The following is a 22,708-nucleotide window of genomic DNA, read 5'->3' on the forward strand; positions in this document are numbered from 1 at the left end:
GAGTCACAGGGAGTGTACATCATTCATAAACTTTTGAGATATTTTTCGTACTTATTTCTATAAAATAGCAAGAAAATAGTATTTAGTCCGAATACGTGTGACACGTGGCAATCAAGGGAGTAGAGAAGTCAAATCTGTAATCTACCCTTAGAAGTACGGTATCCCCACTCATAATTTCACACCCACCATAACCTAATAATATATTGCACCATCTTTCCTCTCTGATTCTCCATCTTTCCTCTCTTCTTCTTCTCTTCTTCTTCTCTCAATTTCTCTGCAGATGTACCCAACATCTCACAGGCCCATGGGCCCAGGAAGCCTAACTCGATACGTGTCAGCTCCAGGTTCTCTCATAACTAGTGTTGTGGATTCCGTAATCGGGATGGATGAAGAATTCTCCACCGTTGGATCAGAATCTCTAATGACTCGGTACTTCTCTGCTGACTCGTCTTCTTTGACCTCTGAATCGAGTTGCAAAGCCAACGGATCTCCTGATCTCAAAGAGGTTTATAGAAATGAACGTGTTGGTGGTACGAATCTCGAGAGATCCTATGGTTTGAATCAAGTAGCCGTAGAAGATCTCGCAACGGCTACTAATTTGAGAGGTAATGGATCCTCTCCCTTGATTCGCCACAGCAGCTCTCCTGCCGGGTTTTTTAACCATCTCATGGTCGATAGCGGTTAGTACTTTTTTTTTTTTTTTTTATTTCTTTCCATTTATATCCCTAAATTGGTATTTTTTTCCATCAATTTTTATGTTTGTCAGTATGGGTAATTTCGGTATTAAATTTTTGTTCTTCTTCTTGCCTTGATTGGTTATCTTTTCTGCAAAACTTTTGTGTGTGACCCTTTCTGGGCCAATACTTTTTAGGACAAAATATCCGATCTGTTAAATATGTTTGGTTTCTTGTTTCGCCGAAACAGAATAGTTTCGTAACGGGAGTCAAACCACTAGTGGTTTTTGAAAACCACTAGGACAGTTTGAAATCTGGGGTGTATAGTGGTTTCCTAGTTTTTCAATTAGTTTTGACTTTGCTGAAAAGAATCTTATTATGAGCCTTATGTGGGCCCTACAATGAGCATCAATTGTGGACCTCGTTGTATGGTATGGAGTGTGGGGTCCACAGAGTATAGTATCATGGACATGAGAGGTTCATTGAACAAGTAAAATGGGGTGAGCTGGAAGGCTGTGGTGTCGGATTGCCAATGTAAGTAATTAATGCGGGCCCAACGACTCTTAAGTAAAATTTGAAATCTTTCATACTTAGTAAGGCTAGCCTGACTCGTATTACTAATGAGTATGTCTAACTTTACTAACTTAGTAAGATTTAAAATCTTACTAAGGGTAGAGGAGCTCACTTTGTGGCATCCAAAAACATGATCAGATACCGTGGGGATGTAGAGGACAAAATTCTATAAACTTTAAAGAAAAACTTAATCTTTCGGAGTTCATAGCTGTCCATTTTCAAAACCTTTGATCAAGCTAAAAAAAAATTAAATTAAATTAAATTATTTTGATATGATTTTTTCCATGAAATCTAGAGAACTATGATTTGGGATTTGATAGTTTGGGTAATCCATTTGAGCTCATTGACCCTAATTAGTAAGATTCAAATCCTACTAAATTAGTAAGGAAAGTGTTTCTCATAATAAATTATAAAGGTTACATTATTTCACACCAACTTTAAGCACACGGCATTCATGGTTTTAAAAGTCGGGAATCTCCTCTCGTTTCGTCCCTAGTGATCCGAGTTGACTCATAAAAATCACCTCGTCCAGTCTATTACTACTCAAACCATTGAGGGTGAATTACCTTTTCGTAAGCCGAAAATGAGTTATTTACGATTCTGGCTAACTGTTCATTTTAATTACCAAAATGCGAATGACTAAGGGTTAAACATTTTGCCAATGTGTTTTGTCTTATCTGGGTTAGAAGTTTCGGAATGGGATGAGTTTTTGTGAAACTTCTAACCCTATGAAAAGTGATTTACAAATAATTGACGGTCCACGATTCTTTAACTTGTAAACTGGGGTTAGAAGTTTCGAGATGAGATGATTTTTTTGTGAGGATGATCTCCTCACCATAAAGATCATCATCACAAAAGACCAGCCTATTACGGAACTTGTAACTCATATAGGATGAAATGATTGGCCCTTGAACAATCCCCAAACATTAACATATAAAAGTTAATATTTATAATTTAGAACTTCACTTATTTACGATTTTGTTAAGAAATCAAAATTACAATATGACCCTAGATATCAAAAGGAACATAAAATTATATATTATTTGGCTCATTTTTGGAATAGATTTCCACTTATCATACTAATTTCCATATATTCCATTCGAGTTACTTGGCCGAGTTTGGAGTCGATTTGTTAAATTTTTGGGCTAGGCTTAGACCAACTTGTCGTAGGGTGTCTTGTGTCTCTACATGTCATTTGTTGACCAAGAAGTTAGAGGGTTCTACCCAACATGGTAGGGGAGGATTTATTGTGGGGGCACTTTCCCCCACAATAATTTTTAAAATATGTAAGAATTTATATACTACTACTACAACAAATACAACGGCAAAAAATAAAATCCGTCACTATTGCCCCCACAAGGATTTTTAAAATTTATTTGGGTCTTAATTGTCCCCACATAAGCAAAATCCTGACTTTGCCCCGGCGACATGGGTGCTTCCATTTAAGAATCTTGCTCTTGCTCTTGCTCTTGCTTCTAATGATAAAATAGTTCAATTTCTAATTTTTAAGGATGGTCCTGCTTCCAACATAGATGGTTTCTTGACGCTTCCAATCACTAAGTATAGAACTTGTAATTCAGGTTATATACCTCCCAGTTTTATTCTTTTAATCTTTCATGCCCACCTTATCATCATTATCATTAAAGTCTAATTCCAAGATTTTGGGGTTAGTTGAACGAAACTTGTTCCGTCATTAAATTCTATGTATCTAAAACATGTGTCATTACTTCAATCCACGTCGCTTCTTGTCCCTCTCTTTCTTATGTCCTTCCTTCCACTCCATCCAAAGCCAAGACTTCTATTACTGGGAGTGAGTAAGTTGAGCTTTTGTACTCATCTTTGATACATAAATAGATCCTTTGGAGAATCAGTCATAAAATCAATTACTATTTTTGTGAACTAAATTTGGAAATATTTCTACTAGGCACAACTTGGCTATGTATATCTGAGAAACCTGAGAACATAGATTGTTTTCCAAAAGAGGAAAATTGATTATTAACTAGCTTGTCCTTCTCTCTCATATTTCACTATCTCATTGGTTGTTAGATGCAAAAGTGTCCATATAACGTCCGTTTGTATCTCTATCTTCTTGATCGTCCAATATCCAGATGAGATTTGTGTAACAAGATAGAGCTCATTTTCTCTTGTTTTTTTTTTTTTTATTATTTCTTTTATTAATGGTATTGATCTGTTTTATATGTATATCACTGATTGGGCAGGAAACAAGAGCAACGGATTAGGACGTGTAGAAAATTTTCGATAAGATGTGATATTCATGATATCTTTGTTCCAGCCCAATGTCCATTAGTAAGCAGATGTCGCATGCCTGAATTTTAATTGTGTGCTCTGGCCCATTGACCACCCTTAGGTCTAGCCATTGATTTACCAACCTTTGATATATTTCCTACACATAGAAAGAAAACTAAAAAAAATAAAAAGTTTATCATCAATGATGTGGTAGTGATCCAAGTATAGGTGGTCAGGATCATTTGGCCTGGTTAATGTTGGTTGTTTCACACTAGAATCATTGAACATTTTTGATACATCTATCATTAATTTTTTCTTTAAAGTACAGTTGCATCATGTTGATATCTTGCATAGAAATAGTGTTGAATCCCTTTACATGTATTCCAATATAATGAAATAGTTGATACCATGACTCCATTCCTTGACATGGATCCCAAAATGTCAAATGCATAGATATAATATCAAAACACTTTTTATTACTGCATTGTGACAATGATGCAGTGATAGGTGAGAAAGGTTATTGGTTAAGTGCCCTTAAACAGTACGTTCCATTGACACCAGATTGGAACGACTAGTAGACAACGATGAGCATTAGGTTTGGACAATTGTGAGCAAAAAAGCTGGCATATAAAAATAGGATTCTTTTGGTTACATATAAATGTAATAGATGTATGATTTAGAAAATACTTGATTGATGATTTTAAAAATAATTGTAAATAGATTTATACTTGTTATGTGAGTGACTAGTAGGTTTTTGACAATCAAACTAGTTTGAAGAGCAGAGAAAGTTAACTTATCAGAACTTGTGCACCACAAGTATGACTAGATGAAATTATTAAAAACCACCATAAGTGGTTGGATTTTTTGTCAATTAAACTAGCTAGTCTTAAGAGTAGCATAATATAAAAGGGAATCTTTGATAATTGAAGGAGCTCTGTTCCTATGTGCCATTGGCGTCATCATCTTTTGGTTGAGAGAATTGGCATCCAATTTAAATCCCTAGGCAGTGATAGACAGCACTAAGAAACATATTCTAGTAAAATTGGGGATTGAAATTATGATGAAGAATCGTTAAAGAGGGGTGTTTACTGGTTTAAGCCTAATCTAGATTTGATTAAAGTAAATGTGCATGTTCTTTGGTTATGCTTCTAATAATGTGATGGAATTTCTTTCTTTGGAGGAAGGACTGAGGTACTCTACTCTAGCTGGTCGGAGTGTGGTGATTGTATCAAACCATGTTCTTTTTGTTAGATCGCTAAAGGGCGGTAATTATCGTTGTTTGGTAGATGAATGGGTTAAAATTTGCCTAGACCGTTTGAAAAATTGTTCATTCTTGGTTTATTATTCACGTATTTTTTTGGAAGATTTATTATTCATGTATTTATGGAAGGAAGCTCTGTAGTGGATACTCTAGCTATGTATGCTTCTAGGAACTGTTGTACTAGAATTTTTTATCCATGGTGGAGATGCCATCAGCCATTAAGGAGGAAGCCTTTATTGGGATTCTTGAGACTTTGTGTTTTGCAATCTAGGCAGTATGCCCCTATCACTCTGTAAAATACTTATTTCTCTTGCTTAGCCAAAACAAATCTAGTCTTAAGAGTAGATACAAGACTAGATTTTGCTTCTTCTCTTCAAGATGACTATATGAGAGCATTAAGAGATAATTATGTGAAAATATGAATGATATTTCAAAATCAATTGTTGATAGAGGATATTTAGAAAAGGGGACCTAAATGTCAAGTACATTGAATTGCTAACTAAGGCAAGAATCTTCCCGCCATCTCATATTCATGGATGTACGTAATGTGAAAAAACAAAACCAGCAGAGTCAACTGAAAATTGCACACAAAACACTAGGATTTACGTGGTTTGGCAGTATGCCTATGTCCACGGATTAGATCAAACATCCAATCACTATTTTCTAGAGAAAACATGTCTATCTCCCATAAACATAGAAATGCCCAAAAATAAAAAACCCTTAAGAAAATATAACGTAATTGCCCTTTCCAAAACCGTAAAATTTTTTGGTCTGAGGGCTCCGCCCCTGAGTCCACGCAACTCAGCGTACCCCCACCAGAATACAAGACATTGACATCACCTATAGTTTTATTATCAGTTGTATGTGTGATACGTTGCATTCAATGAATGAATTGTTTTTTTTTTAAAATATATTTTGTGAATTTGTTGATCGGTCAAGTCTGAATAAATTGGTTGCAGGTTTTAATGTTACAAGGGGGGTTGGAAGCTATAGCACACAAGCAGGAACCACTGGCCATGGAATTGCAAATGGAAGGTTGAAGTCTCAGTTGAGCTTCACCAGACAAGATTATCTTTCTCAGATTTCTGAAATCAGTGAGAGTGCTGGTGGTGGTGGAAGTAGCTCCGATGATGGTCCAGGAAATGCTGGACAATCCTATGGCACAGGTAGCTTTTCGATGGGAACGTGGGATGATACCAATACGATCATGTTTTCTAACCCGCCGAGCAAACGAATCAAGAATATTAATGGAGACATTGTCAATGCTCTCAATGGCTTGGAGTCTCAGGTACTAAATTTAAATTTTATTGATGAGAAATGCTAACCAATGCAAGCACTGGATGTTAGGAACCTCCAATACCATTTTTTTTAAAAATAAAAAAACATTTAAAAAGTGCTTGTTTTAATAAATGATTTACATATACCCCTCCACATGTTGGTGAATTTTTGAGATGCCCCCCACTCTCCCCTTGATCTACTCTGGTAGACTATTGCAAAATGATTTAAATACCCTCATCTTCAAGCTCTAGCCGAAAATCTTGATTTTTCTCCCAAAAATCCATAATCTTCAAGCTCTTCAACCTCTAGGGTAAGTTACTCTTAACCTACTCAACCTCATCTTCAATCCATTCGTTTTCTCAACACTGTCTTAACTTCTTGGAGAAACCTTTTCATACCCAAAATTCCATCATCTTGTACTTCCCAAAAAATCCTATGTTATTTTTGAGCTTTGAAGTTTGAAAGGGAGAATAGATGAGGGTAAAATATAATTTACCTAAAAGATTGAAGGTGACTGGTTTTGGGGAGAAAAATCAAGGGCTTTTGTATAGTGGGTGAAGATAAGGGCATTTAGGTCTTTTTAGTTAGCTTCTTTGAGAAGACCGACATCAGAGGGGTTACTAGTTTGAGAACATGGGTATCTCAAATAATCACAAGTGGTATCTCAAATAATCATAATAATGTGGAGCAGGTCTAAGTCACCCTTGTTTTAATTTTTAATGTTAAAAAGCAAGGGTTTATTATTATTGTGCAATAATATTTTTGTAAATGTCACAAAAGGTCAAAAGAGTTGTTTGGAAAATCCCATGAAATTATAAGAATAAAACCCTTTACTTTTGACCACTAGAAGACATAAGGATAATATTTTAAGGAGAAAGGATACACGTATTTGGGAGCCGGGTATTTACGGTCAAATCCTTCTATTGCGACTTGGTGGGGAGAGTAGCCCGTTCTTTTCCGGTTGTGGAGGTGTGGGGTCCCAAGGTTCCTTTGAAAGTTGTTTTCTTTCTTTGGGTAGCTTCCTTGGGAAAAATCTTGACCGTGAATAATGTTATGACAAGAGGGGTTATTTCAGTTTACTTTTGTGACTTATGCAAGGAGGATAGGGAGTCCGTAGACCATTTACTCATTCATTCATTGCAAGGTAGCCATTGAGATTTGGTCCTATTTTCTAAGACAATATGGGGTTATGTGGTGCTCCTCCTAAATCCTTTCGGAATTTAGTGGAAGGTTGGCTAGTCATAGGACAGGGTTTTTTGGCGTTTAAGAGTAAGCTTTGGAGCATCACTCCATTTGCAATTTGTTGAGAAAGAAATCTTAGGACCTTTGAGGGGAAATAATCATCGGTTCAAGGCATTGTTTCTTCTATTTTGGGGATTATCTTCTTGTGGAGCAAGTTTTTTGATGAATCAAAGGGGATTCACTTCGAAGACTTGATAACCAAGTGGGATATAGGGTGTGTAGCATTGTTGTTTAGTTGGTTTTGTTTTTAGTTTGTCTTGGTCTCTTTGTTTGTTCTTTACTTGTTTTCTTTATTTCCTTGTTTGGTCTTCTGCTTCATGTTCCTCTAAACTATGCTATCAATAAAGATCTTTGATTTAAAAAAAAAAAAAAAACATTTTAAGGAGAAAAAAATATTTTAGGTCATGATTTTAATTAATCCTGGTTTCTCATCTTGTTTCGTTCACGGATGATACAAGATGGCTTGGGCAAGGCATCTTGGGTCCCGGATGAATTTTAGAACCATGTTGTAAGTTGGTAACATCAAATACTTGCATTAAATGTCAGCATTTCTCTTCTTATAAAATAGACTATGATATATTTATTCATATATATTTTTGGTTCTTGATTGAAATTCAGTTTAGCCTACCAACAACGTCAATGGAGATGGCTACTGTTGAGAAGCTCCTCCAGATCCAGAAGGACTCAGTCCCCTGCAAAACCCGAGCCAAGCGTGGTTTTGCTACTCACCCGCGAAGCATCGCTGAGAGGGTTAGTTACACTAACAAATATGTCGTGTTTATAACTTTCGCTTGTACATTATCTTATCTGAATTTTTTTGCTAATGCATATGCAAATATTTTGTGTGTTATTCATATACATTGTACAGGAGAGGAGAACTAGGATAAGCGGAAAATTGAGGAAACTACAAGAGCTTTTTCCCAACATGGACAAGGTAATGTTATACCATCCTTTCCTTTATTTGAATCATTACTTTAAAACTAATTGAGTCAACTCCATTGAATTTCAAGTTGAATCGGCCCTTAAATTCATTTGTATCAACCAATTGTAAAATTTGGCCTATATAATTAGGGCTTAAAATGGGTCGGATTTTATCCAAAATCCGAGGGATCCAAATCCGTATTTAACGGGTTTGGTTCCTTCAAGTATATCTGAATTAAAAAATGGGTTGGATGTGGGCTGATATACCTTGATTTGAGTTGGATAGGATTCAGATACGGATCCATCCCTATATCCGCCTATATCCGAATGATATATTACTTTATAAGTTATATTTTTATATTTTTCAAGGTATTTATGAGTTGAAAAATCACTGATGTTATTAAGTAGATAATTGAGATTATAGAGATATTAATAGTATATTTCCAATGCTATTCTCTTTGTTACGTTACACCTTTCGACTGAAATCATTGATGGTTGTGGGTTTTTTAGCCATTAGATTTGATAATTGGTATCTTTATATCTATGTTTAGGAGACTCGAGAACCAAATCGAACCAAATTGAACTAAAGTTGGTTTGAGTTGGTTCGGTTTTAGGGGTTAGTTGGTTTGGTTCTGGATTTGTAGAACCGATCAAGCTCGGTTTAGTTCCAATTTGCCCCCAAACCCGAACTGTGTGCACCCCTGCTTCTAATCTTTAATGGGAGTGATATATCATTTAAAAAATTGGAGTGTAATAAGTATAAGTTGGGGTGCCAATAGCAGCTCTCTTATAATATAAGTTATTGGATGGGCCAATCTCCCAACAAGCCCAAGTCAGCACTAACCTGGCCTGACTGAAAATGAGCCGAGCCAAAACTCAACCCATTAACAGCCTTACCAATCATGGATCTCATTTGAAAAAATGGGTCTATGGAAGGAACTTATTACAATTGTTTTTCTTATATTCTAGTTTTCCCTCCCTCTTATTTTCCTCTAAAATTCAATAATTTCTAATAAGCTTAATTTTGGATTAAAATTACAGCAAACAAGCACTTCAGACATGTTGGATATGGCACTTCAACACATCAAAGAGCTCCAGGGAGAAGTTCAGGTGTGTAGATGTTTTATGTCTTTCGAAAGATTAATTATACATTATATGCCTAAACTCTCATCATACATTCAAATATTATCTTTATATACAAAAATAGAAAATAAAAAATTACAAAGTATTGTTGCCATTCATCTTCCCCCAACTTTTGCAGTTAGCAAACTCTATACAATCCCTACTCCTTTTAAGGCCAATATTGTAGAAATCTTCTATTTTACTGGGCAAACATTTGCCCCCTTGACTTAGATCTCTTGAAAGATATCTTGGATTCATGTATTGTCATGTATACAAGGGAGTTGAGTTTCACAAGATTTGGCGGAAAATATCCTCACATCATACTTGGTGGCTCCTTATTTTAACATCACGACAATAACAAAGCCTTATTTTAAAGATTTGGAGTTGGTTAAACGAATCTTGTTTCTCCATTATATTTTGTCCGAAGCTAAGTCTTTTGTTATTGATAGTGATCAGTCCATATCTTCATCCACGTTCTTTTGGATTCTCCTCCTACTCTTTTAATGATAATTTTGGGGGTCCAACTCAAAACCAATTGGCAATGAGTGGAGAGGCCAGGAGCTTATGATGAGAGAGAAAGGCGATGAGTGTCTGATGTGGGACTAAACTCAACACACCTTGCACGTGTCGGCTGGACTGGGCCAAAGCATGTGGAGATACGAACTTGGTGACATGGAAGAGAGAGGGCCTCTCTGGTACCATGATGAATTTGGAGTCCAACTCAAAACCAATTAGCAATGAGTGAAGAGGCCCAGGAGCTTATAAAATGAGAGACAAGTCAATGAGTGTCTAATGTGGTGCTAAACTCAACATTTAAGATCTTCAACTTGAATATTTCTTCTAACTTGAATTTTAATTGATCTTCATTGAACATTAACAAACCATCTCAATTGTCTCTATCTTAGTTTATTCTAACAGATCATTAGATGCCCAAATTCATTCCTTCACTCACCAAAATTCCACGACATATTTATTTATTTATTTTCTCCATTATTGACCCTATAAGTCTTTGACCAATTTCGGTGATCTTGCATACCAAAAATCAGCTTTATTGGTGATTTCTAAGTATTGGATTTAGGATGTGTTATCATGGACTTGGTCAATAGCTTCATTTTTAATTTTTAAATTTCCTAATTTGTGCTAGAAACTCAAGAAAGATCTCGAGAATTGCACTTGTGGTTGCAAGCAAGCAACATAACATTTTCAACCAAGAGAGAGTGAAACGTTAGCCACTTGGAAGATCAAGTGTTAGAAGCATAGATGCAGAGATGATGAAGGTGGTGGTGATGAGAGTAGGGGAACCATGACCATTTCTTTAACTCATTGAGTTGGAAGAAATAAAAATAGTAGAGAAATGTATATAAAGAATATCTATTTTTTTAACTTTGCATTTCAACGATGGTTGTGTTGAATAAATTTATTTCCTCGATAGGAAGTATGTAATAAACTTTTGAATTCTAAATCCATGCCCTTTTTTTTTTTCTAGCATAATCACAAAATTTGTTAAATTCTCATAACAAAGGACTAGCCGATTAAATTGGCGAATTGATGATTATGGTTAATCTGCTAATATGGTAAAATTTTAGGTTCTCAATATTCAAATTTCAAGAACAATATATGATTTTTAGAGAGTTGGAAGATGTGTTTTTGTAGTAAATATCATTTGTGTACTCTATAATTTTCCATTTTTTTTTTTTTTCTTTCGAATTTATCCGAATTATCTGATTTGAAGTTTTCGCTGAATAGTTTCCAAATTCGAACTTTGTTACTATGTTTTTTTAGTACTCTTACGAAAGAAATCTTCAAAGAGTTGTCCTGGAGTGATCTCAAGCTGGAGCCTCATGTTGCACATCTTAACGTGAAAGTGGATAGGAACCATAGATGCTTTTTCACTCGTATCTCAATGAAAAGCATTTATGATTCCCATTCACTTTCACATAAAGAAGGTGTGACATGAGGTTCTAGCCTGTGGTTACTTATGCATTATTCATCGATAAAACAGCTTGTTATTAAGCCAAAATTACCAAATCAGCTATAGTTTTTATTTTTATTGTTTATATATATTTATAAAAATGGGCATACTATTGTACTTTTGTAATTATTTTACCAAAGCAGTCATGATAATGTGATGGATTTTATCTTTATGCCTTTGATTTAAATGTAGCTTCACAGAAAGTATAAATAAGGGGTTGGGGGGATTCATTTACTCATGAAGAATAACTCAGTGAGAAAATATATGATCCCAACAGTTTAGATAAATAATCCAACAGTTGAGATTTATGCATATCTTGATAATAAAAATCTAGGTAATACTTATCCCAAGGATAAATATCAACCATTGGATTTTGTATTTAAATGATTGGGATCATGTGTTTTTTCATGAGTCAACGGATCCCGACCCTTAAATAAATAAAGAGAATGTGATTCTCCATTTAAATAATAGTTTTTGGTAAATCTTTACTATTATAATGCTAGAAAGAGAAGTAAAACTGCACCAAAATTTGAATCTCACGAAGAATTAAAGATAAGAGGCATAAAATGGGTCGGACCTATCTAGTTAGGATCTGATTATATCCATATTTAAAATTGAACCAAATTCGGATCCAGATCTACCTTCATTCCTACATACTAAAATCATATCCAAACCATTTTGTATTCATTAAAATTGGATTAAGACCCACTCAATCAAATTGCTATATTGGGTTCAGTTGGATAACTTTGAACTGTTTGACTTTTTTTTTTCCAGTTTTACTTCTTTGTAAATTTATATACTATGGAGAGATAAATTTGCAAGCCACAGAAGTAACCACATGGGTTGGTAAACTGTTTGGAACATTATCCGATCTCTAGGTGCCAACCTATCAACTGCGTCGCTCAGGTAGTTAATGTTCTCATTTAGTCATCGTAGCTCGTGAAACATTTAAGGAGAATGAGATCCTAGAAAAAGAGGTGCGCAGATCCCTGGATTCTTAGAATTGCAACACAATAGACTAGGAAAGATTCTAATTTAAAGGATTCCTATGCTTCTTATCTAAAAATAAAAGGAGATAAGATTAGAAGCATGAAAGATAGAAATTCCCACTCTACAAATAGAGGAAAAAGGTTATACTCAAATTTTTGAGTTTTAAAAATTTTGTCAAATTTTTTGTAGGATCTAACTTAGGCATCAAAGATTCTGTGTATCAAGAAATAAGGATGGTTCAAAACACATGGGAGAACGAAGATCTAGAGATGATTACAAAAATCACTTCTACATATACTCTATTATTTTATCATTATAAACTTTTTTATTTTATTAGAGTTCATAGTTTAGAAAAAGATATCTTGATAAATCTAAAAATATAGTTTACTATGGATCCAAGTCGGGCCAAAGACACTAAACCATACTCTACCCATTGGGACAAATAACACATTAACTTGTTAGAGTTCATGGTCTAGGTTAAATTAAAGAAAAAATAAAATAAAAAACATTTTTTATTTGGCCTAATCAGGGACTTTGAAAAAGGACTGCCACTGAAATCCCAAATTTAAAACTTAAATCCAATAGTATAGAGGGGAAGGAGAGAGCTATGTAGGGATGAGTAGGGGCTATAACCCTAATTGAACTTTTGAAATTTTCTTTTGTTATTCCCTTACACTTTGATCGTTAATAGAGACACCATTTTCCTTTTTTAAGATTATTCTCCTACACCTTGGTCGTTGGAATAGCATGTTTTCCTTTTAGTCCGACCAGCTTTATTAAATTAGTTAGGATTCCACCCTTACTAAGGGTCCTTGGGCTTACGTTGTGGCATCCAAATTTTGTTGAAAAAAGAATGTTTAAACATGCTTAAGGATTTTAGAGGACAAAATTCTATGAATTTTTAAAATAAAAATTTTTCAAAAAAAAAAAAAAAAAGTCATTTTTAAACATTGAATTTTTAATATTAAATTTGAGAGTTAGGTGGAAGTCCAGTAGCCGTTCATTTTCAAAACCTTGGATCAAGCCCAAACAAAGAAAAAATTGAATTTTTTTTTTTTGTTGAAGTTTTTCTATGAAATCTAGATGACTATGGTGTTAGATGGCTAACGTGATAATCTATTTGAGCAAAACAATCCTTAATAAGGTTTAAAATCTTACCAGGAAGGAAAGTATTTTTATTTTGGTTTTTCTTTAATGCCTTCAACAGACTTAAAAGAGTGCGACTAGCCTTACTAACTTAGTATGATTTCAACTCTTACTAGAGATCGTTGAGCTCACCTTGTGGCATCTAAAAACATGATCCAGTGCAACATAATTGTAGAGGACAAAATTTTATGAACTTAAAAAAGAAAAAAAATTAATAAAATGTTATTTTCCACCGTTGAATTTTAATTTTAAATTTGAGAGTTTCGTGGAAGTTTTGTAGCCATACATTTTCAAAACTTGGATCAAGCCCCCCCCCCCCCCCCCCCCCAAAAAAAACAAAAAAAAAAAAAAATTGGTTGGATTAGGTTTTCCATGAAATCTAGAGGGTTATGTTGTTGGATTGCCACTGTAGTATCCCATTTGAGCTCAAGGACCCTTAAAATCGTACTAAGCTGGTGAGGAAACTATTTTTCTAGAGAGAGATTTGTCTAAATGAATTGTTGTATTTCTATTTAAAAAAAATCCTTGGAGTTAAAACAACTTCAAGAGAACCTTATTTTATTAAAGTTTGTTACCCAACAAATCTTGGAGTGGGATCCACATTCTTCTGAAAGACTAAATATCTATAAATGCCCTCAACATCAATTGTCTCACCCAAAATCATTATTAGGCCTTTATAGATGCAGTGACAAGCCAACACCACAACCAAATGTATTTCATGATAAAACTCAAATTTAATAAATAAACAAATAAAATGTTTTTAGGTTTAATTCGTAGTTTTAAGGAGAATTAATAGATGTTGAGAGAGAGAGAGAGAGAGAGAGAGAGAGAGTATAATAGGTATTTGATATAATGAAATGAGGCCATTATATATGTATTTAATATTATAAAATGATGTGGATCCCATAATAAGGTTTGTTAGGTAACAAATTTGATGAAGTAAGGTTCCCTTGGAGTTGTCAGAACTTCGGGGAGCTTTTGTAATAAAAATGCAATAGTGAGGTCTATCCGGTAAATCTCTTTAAAAAAAAAAAAAAAAAACGATGATCTAGACCCCATTGACCAAACATCCTGGCTCCGCCCCTACACTAAGTGAAAATTGAAAAATTCGACAGAAAAAATTGACGTGCCAAGGCCCACGGATTTTAGAAACTGAATTTTGACGGTGGATTGTCAAAATTCTTGACGTTCCAAGATTTGACGGCTTAGAATTGTTGAATTTCTCCCATCCTTCATTAATTTGATAGTTTCGGCCCGTCAAAAACAAAAAATTGACAATGAAAAATTCGACACCAATTCGACTCATTTGTCTGTCGAATTTTATGAAATTTGACGGCCCAAGGCAGTCAAATATGGGTTTTTTTTTCACATAGTGCTATCAATAGTGAAATTTTCCTTCTTTGTCATAGTTTTTTGTTGGAGTTTTTAAATTTTGTGCTCTATATTCAAGTGACATTTGATCATATGAAGGTGTGATCATGGAAATTTCCCCTTAAAAGAGTTTTTCTTCAAGATATCTTTAGAAGTTGACAACAATATACATGTGTTAATCAAACATTATAATATTACATTGTTAATTTGAGCTTAAGATTACTTGAAAGAGCTTGTGGGAAGGATTTTCTTCTAAATAGTTCCTAACTTTTGGGGGGTAGCTAGTTAGCTTAGTTGGTAGTCTTTGGATGATGATACACACTTGAGTTCGAATCCCACTGGCAACGAGTTATTGAACTCAATAAAAATAAGCTACCGAAAAAATAACTTTTGGACCTTAGCTTGATAGTCAATTTAGTAAATTTTTATTTTCTTAATAGCCCCTCAACAACATATCTCGTAATAATGTTTTTGAAATACCCAAACTACCATTTTTATTATTTTCTTCCCATACTAAGGTTTTTTAGTAGCGATTACAATCATTTTTAACGATTTTTTTATTTTTTTTTATTTTTTTTCTTTACAGTTAATGACAAATGGAGAATGTTATACTCCTAATTTTGAACATTTATATATATTCACTACAACAAATATGCTTTTGTATAGTATTTATTTGCATTTTTAATTAAATGCTATTAATATTTAATAGTATAGAGTTTTATATTGAAAACTCTATTCAAGATATTCTCAATAAAAATAATGAAATTAATAGCGTTTAAATACTTAAATGCCATCCATATTATAAGGTTTTTTAACTAAACGTTGTACATTTCAAATAATAAAAAAAAGGAAAATAAGAAAGAAAAAACGGGTGCCATTTTGTTCTTGAGTTGCAATCGAGTATGGTGTCTCACTCGTATACATACAAAGGATGTCTACATGGCACATGTAGATGCTGAGAAAACAAATTGGGCTGCGTTTAAGCTCCAACTAAAGCCTGCTACATAATCACTGTTCCTATAAATAGGGACGATGTATTGTATTCGATCTTAAGTCTTTGTTTTCAATGTCATCCGTCTCTTTTAGGTTATTTTTGAATTGAGAGAAGTGAAGAGAAGCTCAATTTCTCTCCACCATGTTCGAATTGATAGGAGAGAGCTTGGGACAACTTTTAAAATATCTTAAAAGTGATATAGGATAGAGTTGAAATTAGAAAATATTTTAAAAGGATTTCTCTCCATTTCTCTTCACTTTTAGAGTGAAAGAAAACTTACCTTTTTTCTTTTCTCTCCTCTTCTTTCCAATTCTTTTCTCTTCTCTCCTCACTTAACAATCCAAACGAGAGAAATGGAGAGAAACTCATTTATTATTTATTCTTTTCTCTCCATTTTTCTCTATCCAAACACAAATGCTTATTTTCCTTTGTGTATTTAATGCAGCTTAGCTTATGTCGTAAGGGAAAAAGTTAATAAAATCCCACATTTTTCAGTTTATTTGATGGAAAAAAAAAAAAAATTCGAATTGTTTGATTTTCTTATAACCTCATCAACATCGATCTTGTATATTTTGTTATCTACCCTTTAACTAACCCGAAGGGGTTGGCCTGGTGGCAAGCCGAGCATTGATTAGCTCATCAGAGAGAGTGGGTCGGCTGTTTAGGGCAACCTTCCAAGGTTAGGTTAACCATCAATTCAATTAATTGCACGTAGGACCATGTGACTATGGGATTAGGCTCACTGCAAGGTGGGGGATACCCACCAAGGCCAGCTCAACCATAAGGCTAGTAAGGTTAAAAGCAACCCCAAAGATTTGGGACCGAAAGTGGTTGGCTGTGACCATTAAATAAGTTTCTTACAGCTTGAGTTGGATTAGTATGAAATGTATTTGCACTCATCTTCAAATAAAGTATTTTCTACGATAGCAGCATGAATAGTGCATGGCAGAGCAACACTCAATACGCTGACAAATCCCAACCACCTAAGGCCTCCAGTTGAGAGAAGACACCCCAAATTTAAAACTCCTGATTCTCTCTCACTTGGTGATAAGATTCGTCTAGGAAAAAAACCTCTTAAATGTTTTACAAGAAAAGAAAAAAAAAAAAAAAAAACCTTTAATTGTGACATTACATAACTCTCACCATAAAAAGAGGCCTTCAAAAATAAAATTTTAAAGAGAAAGACTTTCCTTATTAAGTAAGATTTCAAATCTTATTAAGCGTCATTGAACTAAAATGGACTACTCAATTGGCAATCTAACACCACAACCCACTAGATTTTAGAGAACACCTTAGGGGACATTTGATTGCACAAAAAATTAGGTGAAAATTGTAATTCTGTTGAAAACTGCTAATTTCAAGTGTTTGGTGCGTCAAAATTTAGAAAACTATGCAGAAAATGATTTTCCAACATAGGTGATTTTTCTTCACTAGCGGCAAAATTTTTTCTTACCCCCTCCTAAGAAAATGATTTGCATCACACATAACCTTAAAAATAGCACCCAAAAAAAAAATCATAATTTTATTTGTGAAATAAATATTTAAATTATTAAAAAATAATTATTTTTATCAAAAATTAAATTAAATTAGTCAATCGGTTTTTTTTTTTGTAAATTTCTCATTAAATATTTAATTTTAAATTATTTCAATAATTGTTTTGTAAATAAAAATAGAGAGCTACTATTGGCACCCCAACTTTTATTGATTACACCGCAAATATAAAAAAAAAAAAAATCATAACTAAAAGTTGGGGTGCCAATAGAAACACTCTCAGGTTTTTGCTAGATTGTTATGTATTTAGAATTTTTTGCTAAATTATAATCTACTTTTATGGTTTACGATTTTATATGAGTCTAATCATAACTATAAACAACTAATAAAATTATTTGAATGAGTGTTATGATGTTGGGATCATAATTTGAGCCAAACCTTCGTAATGTTTGAAGGGTGTGACTTAATCTAATTTAAGAAATTACGGTGTGATAAATAATTTAAGAAATTGGGGTGGAATAAGTCAATTTTTACACAGCCGAATGATTTTATCGTGATTTTTAATATGTATATATATATATATAGTCACTTCTAATAACAAATATAATATTCTACAAAATTTTCCATATATAAATATTTGTACTAATTTCTTATAATAAAATATGTCAATTATATGTTGGTATGCTTGTAATTTCATAGCAATGTGGAGGCATTTTAGTAATGTAACATTTTATTAATCTGCTCTCTGCCATGTGCTGAGCATCTCTCTCTCTGTGTCTGTTATCAAAGCAAAGCAAAATAAAGGCTGAAGTGAAAATGGCTCTGAAACTCAGTCTCCTCACCTTTCAATCGAACAAATACCCATGTTTTGGTGTCCCTCTTGCAGGCAATCTCACATCTCCCAAGGTTTCCATGTCTTCCGATCTTCTCTCATCCTCATCTAAGTGAGTTTATTAGTTTGCTCATTCACCACTTCAATAAAGAATCTTAGAGATTCCGTTATATCTATCAATATTAATTCTTTTTTATTTATTTTACTTTATTTTTTATTTTCTCTTTCTAATTAGTCTGAATTTTTTTGTTAAATTCATTCAATGGAGTCTAGACTCTTAAGAGTTTATGGCCAATGATTTATGAAACCTTCGGATTAGTGGTGATTTTATAGTAGAGATAAGTAAAGGCATGGTTTCAAAATTTGTCCGAGACCGAGACGCATCACCCAAGTTGTTTTGGTATCAGGCATGGACAAGACAGACGAACAAATCAATTTTGACAAGATTTAAAACCCACGTTTATTTTTCTCATTTTTTGAACTTCTCAAATGTACCGGAAAGCTCATTCGAGATGACTTGGTATGCGACATGGAAGTGACAAGACGCAAAACCAAGTTTTAAAATCATGACTAAAGGTGACCTTTTACGTTAATCAAATCGTAGATCTTCATATATGATTATCTGTAATAATATTATTGCAAAACACTTTCTTGATCGCACCTCAATATGGCATCCAAAAACATGATCTTATACCACAAATTTTAAGAACATTAAAAAAAAAAAAATTTTGCCAAAATCTTTGATCAAGAACAAAAATAATTTTAAGAACATTAAATTTTTGAGTAATTAGGTGACGTTCATTATCAAAATCTTTGATCAAGGCAAAAAAATATTTCTTTTCTTAAATTTTAATATATATTTATTTATTTTTCGGATTCTAGGCAGGCCATGTAGTTCTAACCCCTATTAAATAAGGCCCACCTAGAATATAAATTGCATGGCTATATTGCCCTCCGATCCAGAGTGGTGTCCCGTTCCTATGACAACATACGATGTCTATGTGGCACTTTTTGGTTGGAGGTTAAACACATTGGATTTCGTGCAATGTAAAAAATGGTTTGGCTAGGAGTTCGATGTGTTTTTAACTCCTATGATAACATGCCGTGTAGACACTGTTTTTATTTTATAGTAATAGGACATCGCTCTTGATCCTGATTAATATGCATATACATATATATATGGGTTGGGTTATTACGACCCCCTTTGCGACACACCATTTTGTCTTATATGGACAAAAATGTTTGGAACGGGCTGATTTTTTGTGAGGATGATCTCTATGGTGAGGAGATCATCCTTGCCAAAAATCAGCTCATTATGAAATTTCTAGCCCCATGTTTTCAAGTTGAAAAATTTTAGATTGTCCAATTTTTGTAAATCAATTTTGATGGGGTTAGAAGTTTTGGAATGGGATGATTTTTTGCCAGGATGATCCCCTCATCACAGAGATCTTCCTCACAAAAAATCAGCCCATTCCAAACATTTTTGTCCATATAAGACAAAATGATGTGTTGCAAAGGGGGTCGTAATAACGCCATCCTAGATATATATATATATATGGGGTCAGGTTCAAATGACAACCATTTCAACACACATATAGACAACGTGTTTTGTCTTATATGGGCAAAAATGTTTGGAATGAGCTGATTTTTTGTGAGGATGATCTCTGTGGTGAGGAGATCATCCTTGCCAAAAATCAGCTCATTATGAAACTTCTAGACCGTCCAATTTTTGTTGAAAAATTATAGACCGTCCAATTTTTGTAAATCAATTTTGATGGGGTTACAAGTTTTGGAATGGGATGATTTTTTGCCAGGATGATCCTCTCATCACAGAGATCATCCTCACAAAAAATCAGCCCATTCCAAACATTTTTGCCCATATAAGACAAACACGTTGTCTATATGTGTGTCGCAATGTGTGTTGCAGGAACCCGACCCCATATATATATATATATACCCTATATATATATATATATAGGGTCCCTATCCGTGGCCAACAGTTTGGCAAACATTTTGGCAAACACTTTTTCAAAACATGGGTTAGAGGTCTTGGAATGGGCTGATTTTTGGTGAGGATGATCTCTACGGTAAGGAGATCATCCTCACCAAAAATCAGCTCATTCCAAAACTTCTAGCCCCATTTTACAAGTTGAAAAATCGTGAACCGTCCATTTTTTGTAAACCATTTTTGATGAGGTTAGAAGTTTTGGAATGAGCTGATTTTTGGTGAGGATGATCTCCTCACCGTAGAGATCATCCTCACCAAAAATCAGCCCATTCCAAGACCTCTAACCCATGTTTTGAAAAATGTGTTTGCCAAAATGTTTGCCAAACTGTTGGCCATGGATCGCTACCCATATATATATATATATATATGGGGTCAGGTTCTGCATACCCTATTATGACTCACATTGCGACACACCGTTTTGTCTTATGTGGGCAAAAATGTTTGGAATGGGCTGATTTTTTGTGAGGATGATCTCTATGGTGAGGAGATCATTCTTGCCAAAAATCAGCTTATTATGAAACCTCTAGCCCATGTTTACAAGTTGAACAATTTTAGACCGTCCAATTTTTGTAAATCAATTTTGATGGGGTTAGAAGTTTTGGAATTTGATGATTTTTTGCCAGGATGATCCCCTCATCACAGAGATCATCCTCACAAAAAATCAGCCCATTCCAAATATTTTTTCCCATATAAGACAAAACGGTGTGTCGCAATATGAGTCGTAACAGGGGTCGTAATAACGCTGTTCATATATATATATATTCATGTTTTATAAAAGAATTCCTGAGTTTAAACTTTAAAGTATCAGTTTCTAACTTTGATTCTTATGTTCAGGGAGTTCGGTTATTTCAAGAAGCACTTGGACACTCCCCGAGATGTACATGTGCAGGTTACCCATTCTATGTCGCCCCAGATGGCTGAGATCATCAATTCCTTGGATGATTGGATGAAGAATAACATCTTGATACACTTGAAACCGGTGGAGAATTGTTGGCAACCACAAAATTTTCTACCAAACCCTGCCTCGGAGGGATTTTACGAGCAGGTCGAAGAGCTGAGGGAACGAGTGAAGGAGATCCCGGATGACTACTTCATTGTCTTGGTTGGAGATATGATTACGGAGGAAGCCCTTCCAACTTACCAAACAATGCTAAATAACAAAGATGGAGTGAGGGACAAAACAGGTTGTAGTCCCAACTCTTGGGCAGTTTGGACGAGGGCGTGGACTGCTGAAGAAAATAGGCATGGAGACCTTCTCAACAAGTATCTCTATCTTTCGGGACGAGTGGACATGAGCCAAATTGAGAAAACAATTCAGTATCTGATTGGATCAGGAATGGTAAAATCCTCACCTCATGCCAAATTAATTATTCAACTCAATTTCAAAATTATCGTCCCTAAGGCGAGAAAATGATATTTTTATATGTTAAAAGAGTTGGTTTTAGTTTGGATCTAAGGGTTATATTAATATTCATTCTCATATACAATAGTGAAACTTCATGAACTCTCATCAATGGGTGTAGACATTGTCGAACCACGTAAACCTTTGCTAATAAGCAAAGAAGAAGGTTAAAAGGTATTAAGGGGTATAACACTAAATTGCAAATTTGAGAGTTTAAAATTAAGCATTTCCACCAAGTCCCCTACGTAAGCTCTTCTAATTCCCCTAGGGCGATCTGAACATGAATATTATAGAAAATAATTAGGAATTTTTGTAATGTACACCATAGTTTTAAACTTTGCCGAGTCGACTCAAGTGTTGGATTTTGAGTTGAATCAGTCTCAAAACTTGAAAAATCAACTCGAATGAGTCAACTTGAAGACTTGGGTGAATCAAGTCAAAACTCAGCCGAGTCAGAAGCACTAAGTCAATAATTGCATTTCCCCACATCCTTAATTTTTTTCCAAAATTTCGTCTAAAAATTCTTATTTTTCTTTTATTCACCATCTTCAAGCTCTTTAATCTATTCAATCTCATTTTCAAAGTTCAAAACATTATTTCAACTTTTTGAAGAAAACTCTTTTGATTTTTTGACTAAAAAATCCATCATTTTCAAGCTTAACTCGTATTATTGTCATCAGTCCATAAACCTCAACCTCTACAATAAAACTCTTGATTATTCTAATGAAAAACTCATCATCTTCAATACATCTACTTCAACCACTTGTTAAAAAAATCCTTTTCTACCCAAAATCCTATTTTCTTTGTGAGTTGGAAATGTTGCATGAGTAGATATTAAGATTGCCGAGCAGAGATGGATCTTAAGATTGAAGAGGAACAATAGATCTTAAAATGACTTGTTGGCAGGGGGGGGGGATTTTTTTAGTTTGACTTGGCCAAGTCGACTCCCGAAGTTTCGATTTGACTCAACTTGATGGACATTCAAGTCTTGTTGAGTTTTCGGATTTTAAAACTATGCTGTACACTTGCAAAATTGCTAATATTAGGTTTACCCCTTGCAAGATGGAAGATTATGTGTAGCATGACCGAAAGTCAATACCCCTTTTCTTGATGAATTGATGGTGAAATTTTCGCTTTATTCTAACTTAAAAGTGCAAAATCGAAATTTTATCATTACTTCATTA

At 34.2% G+C, this 22,708-nt stretch overlaps 2 protein-coding genes across 3 annotated transcripts in view; both read left to right on the forward strand.

Moving 5' to 3' along the window:
* Positions 1 to 216: 216 nt before the first annotated feature.
* Positions 217 to 10,813, forward strand: LOC147382431 (transcription factor bHLH128-like). The gene is made up of 6 exons (XM_086428213.1): positions 217 to 680; positions 5,715 to 6,043; positions 7,894 to 8,025; positions 8,144 to 8,209; positions 9,238 to 9,306; positions 10,463 to 10,813. The coding sequence occupies exons 1-6, from the start codon at positions 281 to 283 to the stop codon at positions 10,514 to 10,516; spliced, it is 1,050 nt and encodes a 349-aa protein (XP_086284339.1). The 5' UTR covers positions 217 to 280; the 3' UTR covers positions 10,517 to 10,813.
* Positions 10,814 to 17,873: 7,060 nt separating this feature from the next.
* The window catches only part of LOC147382432 (stearoyl-[acyl-carrier-protein] 9-desaturase, chloroplastic-like), an 11,151-nt gene continuing 6,316 nt past the window's right edge, over positions 17,874 to 22,708 (forward strand). Inside the window, exons 1-2 of one of the 2 annotated variants that reach the window (XM_086428765.1) lie at positions 17,874 to 18,226; positions 20,957 to 21,461. In XM_086428765.1, the coding sequence (XP_086284891.1) occupies positions 18,099 to 18,226; positions 20,957 to 21,461 (633 nt within the window). In that variant the 5' untranslated portion in view covers positions 17,874 to 18,098. Of the gene's footprint in view, positions 18,227 to 18,254; positions 18,691 to 20,956; positions 21,462 to 22,708 lie in introns of those variants that run through there. The other variant, XM_086428766.1, reaches the window with a different exon arrangement.

This window comes from Akebia trifoliata, chromosome 16 (genome assembly GCF_017979445.1).
Source record: "Akebia trifoliata isolate Shusen 1 chromosome 16, ASM1797944v1, whole genome shotgun sequence".
NCBI lineage: Eukaryota > Viridiplantae > Streptophyta > Magnoliopsida > Ranunculales > Lardizabalaceae > Akebia > Akebia trifoliata.